This window comes from Mustela erminea, chromosome 11 (assembly GCF_009829155.1).
Source record: "Mustela erminea isolate mMusErm1 chromosome 11, mMusErm1.Pri, whole genome shotgun sequence".
In the NCBI taxonomy this organism is placed as follows: domain Eukaryota; kingdom Metazoa; phylum Chordata; class Mammalia; order Carnivora; family Mustelidae; genus Mustela; species Mustela erminea.
In genome coordinates, this window is record NC_045624.1 from 90,548,429 (window position 1) to 90,562,046 (window position 13,618).

General features: G+C 43.4%; 1 protein-coding gene across 1 annotated transcript; it reads right to left on the reverse strand.

The window, feature by feature from the left end:
• Nucleotides 1-2,170: 2,170 nt before the first annotated feature.
• On the reverse strand, nucleotides 2,171-13,564 carry SFRP4 (secreted frizzled related protein 4). The gene is made up of 6 exons (XM_032305382.1): nucleotides 12,910-13,564; nucleotides 11,571-11,651; nucleotides 11,407-11,472; nucleotides 8,520-8,718; nucleotides 6,002-6,065; nucleotides 2,171-4,008 (listed from the first exon to the last, which is right to left on the reverse strand). The coding sequence occupies exons 1-6, from the start codon at nucleotides 13,352-13,354 to the stop codon at nucleotides 3,823-3,825; spliced, it is 1,041 nt and encodes a 346-aa protein (XP_032161273.1). The 5' UTR covers nucleotides 13,355-13,564; the 3' UTR covers nucleotides 2,171-3,822.
• Nucleotides 13,565-13,618: the final 54 nt, after the last annotated feature.

The following is a 13,618-nucleotide window of genomic DNA, read 5'->3' on the forward strand; positions in this document are numbered from 1 at the left end:
TACTGACAACGGAGAGCCCTTTGATCTGTTAAGTTAAAATTGAGTAACTTTGGGACCCCAGATCTTCCTCTGACTACACATGAGGCATCAGACAATCCCTGGTATAGGTTTCTTCTGAAGGCTAGAGTATGACTTCTAAGGTACCATTCCATTTTTGCGTTCCACAATTCTGAGTAACCACTTCTGTTTTTTGAGTCAGTGCTAACAGCAGGTAGAGACTTGTGATTAAAAAAAAAAAAAAGTACCCTTGTTTTTTTAATTCAGGGACTGCTTCCACCAAACAGACGTACCCTACAGCTAGTTCAAGAAAAAGGGTTTTATATTAAGTTTGCAATAGATAATTCTGTAAGCATCCAAGGACAGGAACCAAAGGTCTATTCACACTGCATTGGTTTCTTCATTTTCTTTTTCTCCCTTCCTTCCTTCCTTCCTTCCTTCCTTCCTTCCTTCCTTCCTTCCTTCTTTCTCTTACTTTCTCTTTCTTTCTTTGAGAGGGGTGGGAGAGGGGCAGAAGGAGAAGGGAGAAGAAGACTCCTTGCTGAGCAGGGAGCTTGACATGGGGCTCAACGTGGGGCTTGATCCCAGGACCCCGAGATCATGACCCGAGCCAAAGGCAGACGCTGAACCAACTGAACACGCCAACTGGTGCTCCTACACTACATTGGTTTCCAACTAGAAAGGAAGAAACTAAGGTTAACCTATTTATCCAAATTCTCATGTGTCTAAATAAGAAGGCTAGACTGAGGGGAAATCTATTGGCATGTCTGCTACACCCTGATTCTTTGGTGTCTCTAGCTGACCAGTTATATTAGTAAATTTGATTCATTAAAAAATTGAGGAGGTTGCACAGGCTTTCCCTAGAAGTCTCTATCTTATCTATCATCTGTCTGTCCTCTCTACCCTCTTTGAGGGGCTTCATCACTTAGCTCCCAGCTTCTGAGCATTTGCAGTGTTGAGAGTGTTGTCAGGGATGGTTCACAGAGGAAGAGCAGAGCTTTGCCCAAGGCGACATCCAGTTCCCAGGTAAAATTTATACAGAAATACTGACAGGGCGAAACGGTCTTAGTATTTGGAAAGCCAGCATTTTCGCCCATTTATGGCCCCACACCCTGATGGATAATTGACACTATAATCAAGAACTTTCCTTGGTGGGCATATCCCTTGGCCCAGCAATGCTATTTAAACTGACTTACCCCGAAGAACTAATTAAGGCTGTGCACAGATAATGAGTTATCAAGTCATCGATTCAGTTATTCAGTACGTTTAGTTAAGAAACTTCCTGAATCCCTAATAACATTGGGGTTTGTCGAGTAACGCACGCCATAGAAAACAACAGAGCCATTATAAATGGGGTGGCATCAGCTTTATTGACACGAGAACTAGTCTGAATAAGAGGCTGAGTGGAGAAGGAAGGTTAACCAACAGTAAGCATAATAAGCTCTTGGGTTCCCCCCCCCGCAAATCGTTATATAAATGCATAGGAAACGTGGAAAATTGTAAACCAAAATACAGTGATTACTTCTGCATAGCCATGCACAGGATTAGCTGGGATTTTAATTCCACTATTTGTACTTTATGCAGTATTAAATACATTATAGAAAATACATGTTTACCATCTTATTGAAAGACCAATACAATTATTGAAAAAAAAAATGCCAGCATTTGTCCTTAATTATGAGATTTGTTGATCCAAATATTGTGAAATAAGTTATTTTTTTCTCACTGAATAACCCAACTCTCAAACAAGTCTCATTTCAATGTCTCAGTTTTCCTTTCCATATATTTTTATTTAACTCCTCTCACATGAATTTCGATAGAGAAAATATTCAAGGGAGAGACGGAAATTTTTGGTTCTCACACGAAGGCCACCATCATCCTTGACATGTTACTCTCAGTGTGGGCTGCTGTTCATTTTTGACTTTCTCAAAATAAATAAACTGAGTGGCCTGGTTCATCTTTTGTTGATTAAGCAAGTGGATATATGTGCGTGGTTACATATTATCTAACGTATAAACGTGCTTAGTTAAGAATTGTGTAAGGTGTTAATGTTCCTAATGGGGTACTACATTTCATCTAATATTCAGTACGTGATTTCAGTTAAATATTTAAAATAAACAGTGTTTAAATATGTAGTCCTCTTCAAACTCTTAATCCCTTCAGTATTGTACATAAAATGTTGACTTTTGCTTACATGTGTGTTTTGTCTCCACTTCCGTGGAAAGTTCCATCTCTGATTCCCCTTCCCAGAGAATCCCTACAATGCTGAGGAGGTATGCTAGGCTGCCAATGCCTCATAATGGCCTCAGGTGGGTTTCTTTGGTGTGGTGCTATGCGGAACCTTCTCCAGCTTTCCTTAAGGGCCAGTGAAGTTTGACCTTTAATGGAGCAGCAACATACACTAGTACACTGTTGGTACCTTTGTGTGGGTCCCTCTCCTGGACTCCTTTAACTCCACCACCCTGCAGTGGGGACAACGGAGAGGGCAGCCCTTGCCTGCATTCTTATTAACCCCATTTCTCCACTTTCTCCTGGTTTACACAACCCACTCTCTTCGGTGTCCCGATGGCTACAGAGATGAGATTGTGTGTCTAATGATCTTGTGTGAGCACGACATATCACTTCCCGCCTTCTGTGGGATGCAGGGACATTGGGAAGGCTAAAGGAGATATTATACTTCAGCTTTCAGATTGTTCCTCCACCCCCTCGAATGGAGAAGTGACTATAGTTGCCTTTCTGAGCACAGAGCTGGTGTGTGGCTGGGGTACCAGCGTCAGCTGAGAACCAGGGACTTTGGAGTCCTGGTCCCCAACCCCCCGCCCCACCCCTGCCTCCTCATTGGGCCCATGGCACCTTTGCAGGCACCGGCTATCTGCAGACAGAAAATTTTCTCAGGCTTGGCATCAAGGTACCTGGGATGTCCTGGGAGATGACATGAGCACCACGTCCACGGATGTGAAATTCTCTGGGGGTTGAGTTACTGGTACATGAATCATAATAGGAGAAATGAACTCTTGTTTCTGGTGCTACATAAGCATTGCTAATGAGAAGCATCATGAAAGTGAATTCAGCACCTTTCCACCCACGGCATGGCAGCCGGGAAACAAGAATCCAGATGCACTGTGCCTGCCTTTCCCTTTTATTGCCTTAGTTATCATTATTATTTTTTTAGTTTCCAAAGTTTCTGGCTAAAAATGAGCTAAAGGGGTTCTTTGTAAAATAAAATAAAATAAAATTTTCCACATTCTGCTTTTCTAAGTTATTCAAAAATTCCCTTTTATCACAATGAAATGAAATTCTTCCTCAAACAACAAACACATAAGGCTCTTTGGGACATTCAGTTTTTCCACTTTCCTCCTTAGAATCATTGTATTTCCAATCCCATCTTAAAATATCATGAACCTTCTAACAACACAAGTCAAACCGAAATAAAACATATCGTAAAAAAAAAAAAAAAAATGGGTGTTTTGTTTGTAATATGGCATTTATTTTCCAATGCACATATTAGGTCAAATGTAAGAACCAAAGCGTCTTTCCCACACACAGAGATCTCCCAGGGTAGGCACCGCGAAGGCCACTCTGCATGCCGCGAGCAGCTTTGTCCACCCGCGTTCAGCTTTCATATACCTTCCACACCAAAGGACATACCTACCACTACGGTTTGTGGTGGCTTGAAAAGAAAAATGGAAGCAGATCATTAAGAAAAATGCCGCAAGATGTGTGTATGGGGAGCGCTGTAGTTGTTAAGGTAAGGGGAGCGGGCCCTCCCCCAGGCTGGGCGGCACCTGGCCTCATCCTGGGAGGCAGTTCCAGAAAGCAGCAGGCTCACGCTCTTTTTGGGTTTGTTCTCTTTTGGGCACTTCTAGCTTTAATGGTCTTCTTGGGGGTGGCTGGCTTGGGAGCGGGCGGCTTTCCCTTTGGTTTCGGGGTGTTGCTACGACTGGTCCGCCCGGCTGTTCGCTTCTTGTCCTGAACAGTCCTGCGCTGTTCCTGCAGCCTCTCTTCCCACTGCTGGGAAACAAGGTGCAAATGTGACCATCATGTACACCTCACCGTGTAATGCTGCTGAATGGACGTCAGAACTGATGCCACTGTTTTCCCTGTAATAAACGCGTCATGACAACAGAGATGGAGATCGCCACCCTGCTTTGCCGAGCACTTAGCGTACACCAGAGGATTTGAAAAGCACTCAGGATGGGATAAAGTCCTGATACCCATTCATTTTACGGAAACTCCCGACAGCCCTGCTAGGTGGACACCATGGTCATGACCAGGAAACAGGCGCGCAGAGCTCCTTTGCAGCTGCCACACAGCGACAAATACCAGAGCTCGAATTCAAATTCACTAGTCTGACCGCAGGGCCCACGTCCCCAGGCTGTGCTACTTTTGCCCCATCACCCTGCAATGCGACATTCCTGCCCAGCAAGGCCTTCTGAAAAGGCTGGGACATGGCTGAGAGCAGAAGTCTATCCAGCCCCAGCCGGAAAGCCAGGGGGTCTCCTAGCCCATTTATGGGTGGGCTCACCTTATTCTCCGCCACCTAAAGGAGGACAGAAGCCCGTCCCACCTCTAGTCATCCACTCAAGCGTTGGCCACCCGGACCCGATGAGAGATGAGACTTTCTGGAGAGTTGTTTCCTTGACAGAAAAGGACTTTCTGCTTTTAATATAAAGAAATACTATTCATTTAAACAGCAGCATGGAAGAAAACCTGAAAAAGGGAGTCCACTTGAATAGACAATGCCTTTTATTATAACCTAACGGCCCTGCTTTGTTAGAGTATATTTCATTCAGCAAGAGTTGGAACAAGACCGCAGGCTGGGTATCATCCGAGGCACTAGAAATGCAGGGAAAGGAGAGACATGGTCCCCACCCTCCCAGGGCACAATTCTAGTCTGTTCTGGAATAATCAGCTCATCACGTCTGCTGTTATGGGGTGCTTCAAGTTCTCACGGAAGCATATTACAATATTTGCTGCAAAAGTGAACGGCCCAAACAGCTAGGATTCCCGAAAGCTTGCTTTCCCCTCAGGTCCTTATGGTGGACGTGCTTTCTACATTGATGCTTCTACTTTACTGTAGTCTTAGAAACTGGATCATGCTAGAATTTTCTGTCCAGTAGGGCTAAGTGCCCTTCTGAGCAGCTCCTGAGTTTTTCGCTCAGATGTGACCGTCATGTTATTCCGAAATGCATGGAGTGGGAGAGGCTGTGTTCAAACCACCTTCTCCATAAGCCGGTATTAATGTAGCCTTTTCCCTTGCAAACTGAGAGGCCACAGGCCATTCTAACACCTTTTGCGAACCTGAAAACACAAATTCTCCTAGATATATCTAAATGTATTTTCAGGACAGGGGACACTTTAACCATTTCCAACCAATGACCTGATTTCTTTAGCTCTGGTGTGATCTCATACCTCTGGGCAAAAAAATTATTTTAACACCTTTAATTGAATTACCAATATTTCAATTAATTAATTAATATGTCACCACTAAAATCATGGATTTGGCTACAAAATGATTACAATTTGTAGATAATCGATTTTGACAAACGTCATTATAAATATCTCAAATACAAGGAAAGGTTATGCTTTGTACAGAGACGGCATGAATTTTAAAATTGTGTATTCACACCCTTACGTTTCTAGGCCTGTTTTAAGCCCTGTGGTTGTTAATTCTGGTCAAGTACCTTACTGATTTTGCTAAAATAGTTAAATGAAATACCACAAAGAAAATTTAAAAAAAAAACGACACACCTAATTTAATCTGGAAATAACCAGTCGATCAGTATTGAATGCAAACAAATCCCTCTGAAGCTGAAGAGAGGTTCCTGCTACAACTTCAAAGTCAGAATAGCTGGGCTCTTTACTTATTCAAAAGATAACTAGTGCTGCTATTGCAGGCTCCCCTGAGAGCCTGGCGATGGAAGAATGTGAAGAATCCTCCAGCTTAGAGAACTTCCTCACATGCCCTTAACCCCATATCCTTAGTGTTGCCATTTATACTTACTATGGATCTTTTACTGAGTTGATCTCTCCATTTTTCAACTAAACAGTTTTCAAGAAGCATCATCCTGAGAAAAAGAAATTGATCTTGAGCCATTCTGATTATGAAAGGAAAAAGTTGAGAAATACAAAAAACTGTAAAAAACCAAAATTCGTTATAACTCTTAACTCTACAATCCACATAACCACCATTCATATTTTACTAGCATTTCCTTTTATTCTTTCTTGTACTTATACATATATTTGAATCACACTGTATATTTAGATCAGACTGTATATTTTTTACCATTCTATTTACACATTTTCTCACATAATTAGAATAATTTAAAAATACAGCTTTAATAACCATAAAATATTTCAACAATGATATGCATAATACACTTGGGCCTTTCTCTGCTATTGAACCTCCATTTGCTTAGCTACTATTGCCAGCGTTGTGTTGAACGTCCTTATGTATATATGTCTGTGCGTGTGTGTGTGCGTGTGTGTGTGCACTGACTTATTATTGCCTTAGGCCAGATTTCTGAAAGTAGAATTATTGGGTCAAAGACTATGTCTTTTTCCAAAGCTTTCCATGCACAGAGCCAAACTGTTTTCAGAATGGTTGAACTTTCATTTCAAAAATTTTTTATTTGGATTGCAGAATTAAAGAGGTAAATGTATTTACTAATTGTATTTCTTCTGGAACTTGTCCGTATAGATTTATGTACACATTTTTTATATATTGTAGCCTTAATGTGTGAAATATGAACTCTTTATAGAGGAAGGTTACTATTCCTTTGTCATAATTATTGCAAGTATTTTTCTTAATATTTATTGTCCTTTTTGGGTGATTTGTATGTCCATGATATTATGTCATCAAAATTATGTATTGACATTTTCCCCTTGTAATTTCTTCTAATTAATTTCATGTTTGCAAAGTACTTTGTCATTCAGATTTCACATATCTATTCACCTAATTTTATCCTCTATTGTTACATTTTAAAAATATCTCTTTAATCCATTTGAAATATATTTTATAGTACAGCTTAAAGTGAAAATAGGTACTAGTTTTCCAAATAAAAATACTTGCAGAATTTACTAAATAATATATTCATGTCCAATTGATTTACCTTATCTCCTTCATAAGTTATTTTGTGCATTAGAATCTGTTTCAAGTCGGCTTCCTCTGTGTTATTTACCTATATGTGTACTCCTGCCCCACGCGGCTTTAGCAAGTGTAGCTTTGTACCAGTTTTCTGTTTCTCCTAAGGCAGGTCTCCTTTCAAAAGGTATTTTCAATCATCTCCTTTACACGCCCTTGCCCATTTTGTTCTTCCAAATGATCATCAGCATCATTTGTGAAGACTTAAGTCCCAGTCATTCAAAAATATTTTTACTGGTATTTTCATCAGAATTACATTAAGTCTACAAGCAAATAGAAAGGATGACAGGAAAGCGGTTATTTAATTCATTTATAATCCATTCATCTGTCCCAGTAGGATTTAATGACGAACGGTCCGGAACGTTCCCAGAATGGCATCTCATCCTGCAGCAGATACAAACATCTGGGCAAGAGATGAGCCCAGAAACATTCAGTCAACCCTCATTCACTCAGCTTCTTTAGAGAGACAAGCTATCAAGCCAAGAACAGCTTTAAAGCCAAGAACACAAGGTGGCATAGGTAGTGTGAGGAGGGTACCCAAGTACTGATAAGGTACAGATCGAGGAAGTAGTCAAGTGAGTCAGTTTCAAAAGGGGTTTTGGAGAGATAGTCCATAGCTGTATCCAGAGGAAACCGATGAGCATTAATGACAGGGAATCGAAGGGAAGACAGGTTCTATAAAAAAGGAGTCACTTTGTTGGAGATCTAGCCTGCAGCAGGTTATGGCGTCCTTCCTGGAACCTGGTCTGTAGAGTTCGATTTTTCCATTACAAGGAATGTACCAATATATAAAAAGATGTGAAGTAAAGAGAGGTAGGGAGGCACACTCCCAGCTAGAGATAAGTGTATATGTGTGTGTGAGTGTGACTGTGTATGTGGGTGTGTGTGCAATGGTTTATCAAACAAATACTGTACATTTATATTGCATATAAGGAAAACATGGACCTGTCATCTCAAATGGCCAATGTTACTAGAGCTGTAAGTTATTAAAGAGCTCTTAAGAAATATTCATGATTTGCCACACTAAGTTTGATTCAAGATTTGAGAAGAACTGTTTTAACTCATAGCAATTTTTCTGCTAATTTTTGAAGATGCTTAGTGAATTCCAAAATTGATTTTTAAGGATTCCCTTCAAATACTCCTATTTTCCTTAATGCCACAAGGAAGTCAATGCTATTTAGGATATGTGATATGGCAACAGTGGCATGTATTAAAATGATCTATTTGTTTATTTATTTATTTGGTTGTCTTTTTTAAAAAAGAACTATGGGTGCCCCCCCCCGCTTTTTTTTTTTTTTTTTTAAATAAGCCATCCCTGCTAAATGAGATTCACGCTTCTAGAAGCAGTGTGCAGTTGCTTCTGCCCCTTTGTGCCTACCTGGAACGCCACTCGTAACACATGATGAGAACGTCTTGGTGGGGCAGGATGTGAGGGCACTGGCAGGAAGAATTGGTGATGAGCGGGACCTGCGTTCGTGGGATGGGGGACAAGGACTTGAAGATCTCTTTCACGTCCACCACGGTGGTCACTTCGTTACAGCCGCTCCTCTGCACAGCTTTTATCTTGGCGTGAATGACTGCGATTTAAGAAAAGTGAGAGCAGCGTTTGATGGTGCCTTTGGAGACAAAGAAGGATGATGTCTTCGTGCCAACTCCTGAGCCTCTCTTAAAGAATCCCTCCTGTAATTATGGTCATGTCCAAGCTGCCCAGACGCAGGCAAGGAGCCCACACAATCACACTGTCTGCATTGTCTTTCAAGTCCCGGATCCCGCCTTGAGACGCAAGAGCACGGGGACCAGCGGGCTCCGTCTGGGCTGTGCCTCCGGCTGGGTGACTGCTCGGATCGGGCGGCAGCTAGGATGTGAATAGAGACTCTCATGCATTGTTCGCAGGCTTAAAATCTTACGGTTAGTCTCCTTTGTTTGTATGTTTGTTGGCTCAAGTCATATCTGGAAATTCATGTCAGGAACATGAATAAAAATCTCACAGAAACGAGTATTTGTTGATCCTTTGCCTTGTGAGGATCTGAAGTGAAGATCATGTGTTTGAGGGTTCAGAAGCCGCTTTTTCAAAGACGTATTATGAGAGAGAGAGAGGGAGAGGGAGAGAGAGAGAGCGCATGAAGGGGGAGCGACAGAGAGAGAGGAGAGAGAATCTCAGGCAGACTCCCCGCTGAGCCCAAGGTCATGAGATCATGACCAAGCAGAAATCAAGAGTCGGGCGCTCAACCCACTGAGCCACCCAGGCGCCCCTCAGAAGCCACTTGAAAGTTTGTTTGGTGCAACCATCCGTCTGATGCTGGAACTTCCTCTCTTCCAAAGGAAGTTATTAAAGTCATAACATTTCTGAACTGGAAGGAGTCTCTGAAGATAACCGCTCTCAATCCTTTAATTGTGCCGACTGTCAAAGCCAGGTCTGCGGTGAGCAGAAGTCTAACTCTTATTACAGATGGCTGTTAACATCACTGTCCCTGATACAACTTTAAATTCTGTCTCTTTTGGTTCCTTGCTATTACTGCCTTCCACGGAATTGTAATCAGCCTAGCATGGATCTGTCTTGGATTCCGTCCTAGAAAGCTGGTTTATGAAGAAGCCAAAGGACTTAAATAGAAAACGGTTTCATCATCAAAGTAGTTCAGGGAGAACAGCAAGACAGTGAAACTAGGGTTAGTAAGGAGGGCTTGTTAGTGTCAGATGAGGGACAAAGTAGATTAGATTAAGACAAAACCTACAAAGAACAGTTTTAAACAATAATAATGGAAGCTACTGGAAAAGATAGTTGTTTTTTTGTTTGTTTGTTTGTTTGTTCGGTTGAGTTACCCACATTGGCTGTGTATAATCTTAAATCTTACAATTCAAATAAGAGTTATTTTTTCAGACTTTTATATGGCCATGCTTTTCCTACTTACACATATGATATATCGCATAAAGTTCAGGATTTAAAATTTCAGTCTGAATTACAGAAAACAAAGTTAACAAATAAAATGACACTTTCGCCAAAACAGTTCCTGTTCTTTCAGCAGAAGTAATTTAAGAGATGCAAATGAACATAAAGGAGTCCAAACAGATATTTTAAAAGAACCTATTTGGGGGGAGACTGGTTGGCTCAGTTGTTAAGTATCTGCCTTCGGCTCAGGTTATGATCCCAGGATCCTTGGATCAAGTCCCGCATCGGGCTCCCTGCTTGGTGGGAGGCCTGTTTCTCCCTCTCCCACTCCCACTCCCCCTGCTTGTGTTCTCTCGCTCTCTGTCAAATAAATAAATAAATAAGATCTTTAAAAAAAAAAAAAGAAGGTATTTTTAATTAAGTTTACTTTCAAATGGTAATAGAATTAAATTTACTTAAAAAAATTAAAAATAGCCTGATTCTTCGAACAATGTGCTGACTGTTCTTTCCAGTAAGAGGACTATTTTTTAACATCTTAATTTTATTTTATTTTTTTCAGTGTTCCAAGATTTATGCACCACACCCAGTGCTCCATGCAATCCGTGCCCTCCTTAATACCCACCACCAGGATCACCCATCCTCCACCCTCTCCCTTCCAAAACCCTCAGTTTGTTTCTCAGAGTCAATAGTCTCTCATCCTTCATATACCCCTCCACCTTCCCCAATCACCTTCCCTTTCCTTCTCCTAATGTCCTCCATGTTATTCCTTATGCTCCACAAGTAAGTGAAACCGTATGATAATTGTCTCTCTCTGCTTGACTTATTTCATTCAGCATTATCTTCTCCAGTCCCATCCATGTTGATGCAAAAGTTGGGTATTCATCCTTTCTGATGGCAGCATAATATTTCATTGTATATACGGACCATATGAGAAGAGGACATTTAAACTATGCCAATACTTGTACATATTTTCTCGCAATGCCTTTAAGATGTTAAATACTTACATGTATTTATAAGTAAAAAGAAACATGGGTGGGTCTTAGTTCTTGGGCCCCTGGGCTTGAGATAATGCAACCCATGGATCACACACCCATCCTTCAGGAAACCTCAGGAAGAGAACAGGTCAGGAGGGCTGGCCTGGCTGATTGGCCCATCTCCCCAAGACAAGTAGGAACTCGATGGCAAATTTGCACTCTGACCCACATCACTGTTCTCCCTGGATAAGCTACTTTGGTTTTCCTTAGTTTACCCAGAAAAGCAAGGCACTTGACAGTTGTCTTTGTCCCATGGAGAACCCACAGAACCACTTGGTCATCATCTTTATGGCTGGCGTTGTAACGTGCCAAGTCCCAAGCGAACGGCTGCGTCGGTCACTTACCGTAGCTGTAGTTTTTGCTCAGATATGTCGCCAGAGTGGGCTTCACCTTCTTGCACTTGCACCGGTCTGAAGGAGATGAAAGAGAGACAAGAAGCTGGAAAAAGTGTCCCAAAAACCACTCTGGGGAGGAGACAAAGAGGGAACCTCAAGGAGAAAGAACTCACCAGGGCTTAGGCGTTTACAGTCCACATCCAGAGGCCTTTCCTGAACCATCATGTCTGGTGTGATGTCTATCCACTTAGCATCTGAAACACACACAGAGCCCCACGGGTGTGGTCAGTCACTTAGCCTGTTCACCCAGCTGGAATAAAGAACCATCTGGAAGACACACACTAGCATAGCATCACAAAAGAATAATACTACATTGTAAAAGGGGCATGTGATTTTCAACTCTCTCTTTCATACAGACATTCCTGGGCTTGGGAAAAAAGACTTTTGAGTGAGATTTTTTTGCCCATCGAGCAAACTGATGTGAATGTGCGTCCATTTGACTTGGCTGATACACACAGCTAACTTCCCTTCCAAATCCATTTTAAAATGTTGGTTTTTCCAAGTTGACAGTTGACCCTAATCAAAATATCCAGAATATTTCCAAATCACCACCTCTCCTTTTGCAGTGCAGAAACAGTCCACAGCTAAATAAACCTCCCGAAAAACATAACCTTCTATCATTTACATAATGTAAGCAATAAATTTTTTTTCCTGAAGCTTTGAATTAGACAGGAGTTTCAATTTTCTCTTCACTTTACTTCTCCTTCATGTGTTGGGCAATACTCTGAGCTAGAACCTCAGAAACTACACTAAGGCAACACTATAATCTCTTTAAATGTGCAGGAACCTGGGTCAGGGATAAAGGCATGGAAAATATTCTTAGATTTCATTTCAAGAAATGAATTTAAACTTGCTCCTTCATCCTAGAAAAGCAATAAAATTTAAAAAAAAAAAGAAGCAAAAGTTGATATCCAGTTAACTAAGAGGTCACAGGCATTGACCATGAAACAGACATCACAATTTTTCAGAACGATTAAATTTACAAAGGGCACTCCTGGTGGGGAGTGATGACCGGTACCAAATTTTTCCGCAAGAGTTTTCAAGAGCTAACACTAACTGGAGAATTCCCGTGGGACCGTTTGCAGGACTCAAGGATACACGCCAAGTGCTTAACTCCGGCCCAGACCCATCCTATGCCCCACCTATACGCGTGTTTGCTGCCGCTGTTCTCTCACTGTCAATGACAATGCCCTCCATGGTTCTCTCTACAAACACTCCTCACCCCGCACACACACATAGTCTATGGACGTGGTATGCTTCAGTTCCCGAAATTCCCCTAGGGAAACCAGACTTTACCCCAAAGTCAGGTCACCAGCCCTTCCCACCTCCTCCAACCCTCGGAAGTGGGACGGGGGACTGACTGCCCAGCCACTGGCATCGGGAGAAGCCGGCGCCAGGTTCCCAGGCGGCAAGAATGCCCCTCGCCCCCTCGGTCCTTCCCCTCGGCCTCACCCTCGGGGAGGTCGGTGACGATGGCTTCCGGCGAGATGCACACGCCGCGATCGTAGACAGGCAGCTCGTCGCAGGCCAGGCTCTCGGGCCAGCTGTGGTTGTACATCTTCATGAGGGGCTCGCAGTCGTCGCGCGCGCGCTGGCACACCGACTTGCACGGCTTGATGGGGTCGTGCAGGAACTCCAGCGTGCAGATGGGCGCGTACATGGCGCAGAGGAAGAAGCGCAGCACCGAGCTACAGTTCACGTCCACCAGCTCCTCGTACTGCTCGATGGCTAGGATGGCGTTCTCCTGCGTGCTGTGGTGCAGGTGGTTGGGCATCCGCGTGATGTTCCAGGGCATGTGCCGGCACATGGGGATGCGCACCGCCTCGCAGGGCGCGCCGCGGACGCCGAGCGCCAGGCGCAGCCCCAGGCACAGCGCCGCCAGGACGGAGAGCAGCATGGCACTGCCCCGGCGCGCCGCCGCCCGGACAGGCACAAGGGGCCCCTGGCTTGCTGCCCCCCTAGTCTGTCGCCCTCCCTTACACGGGGAGGAAGTCCTTCGGGGGCACGGGAGAGGCTGCCCGCGCTGCCGTCGGTAGATGTGCGGGGCCGCGGGGGCTGGTCGGGGGTATCCGGCGTCCTGCGCACCGAGCTCGAGCAGCGCCAGCCCTCAGCCTGCGGGGCGCGGACCCGCCCGGGCAGCTCCAGTCCCGGACCCGGCAGC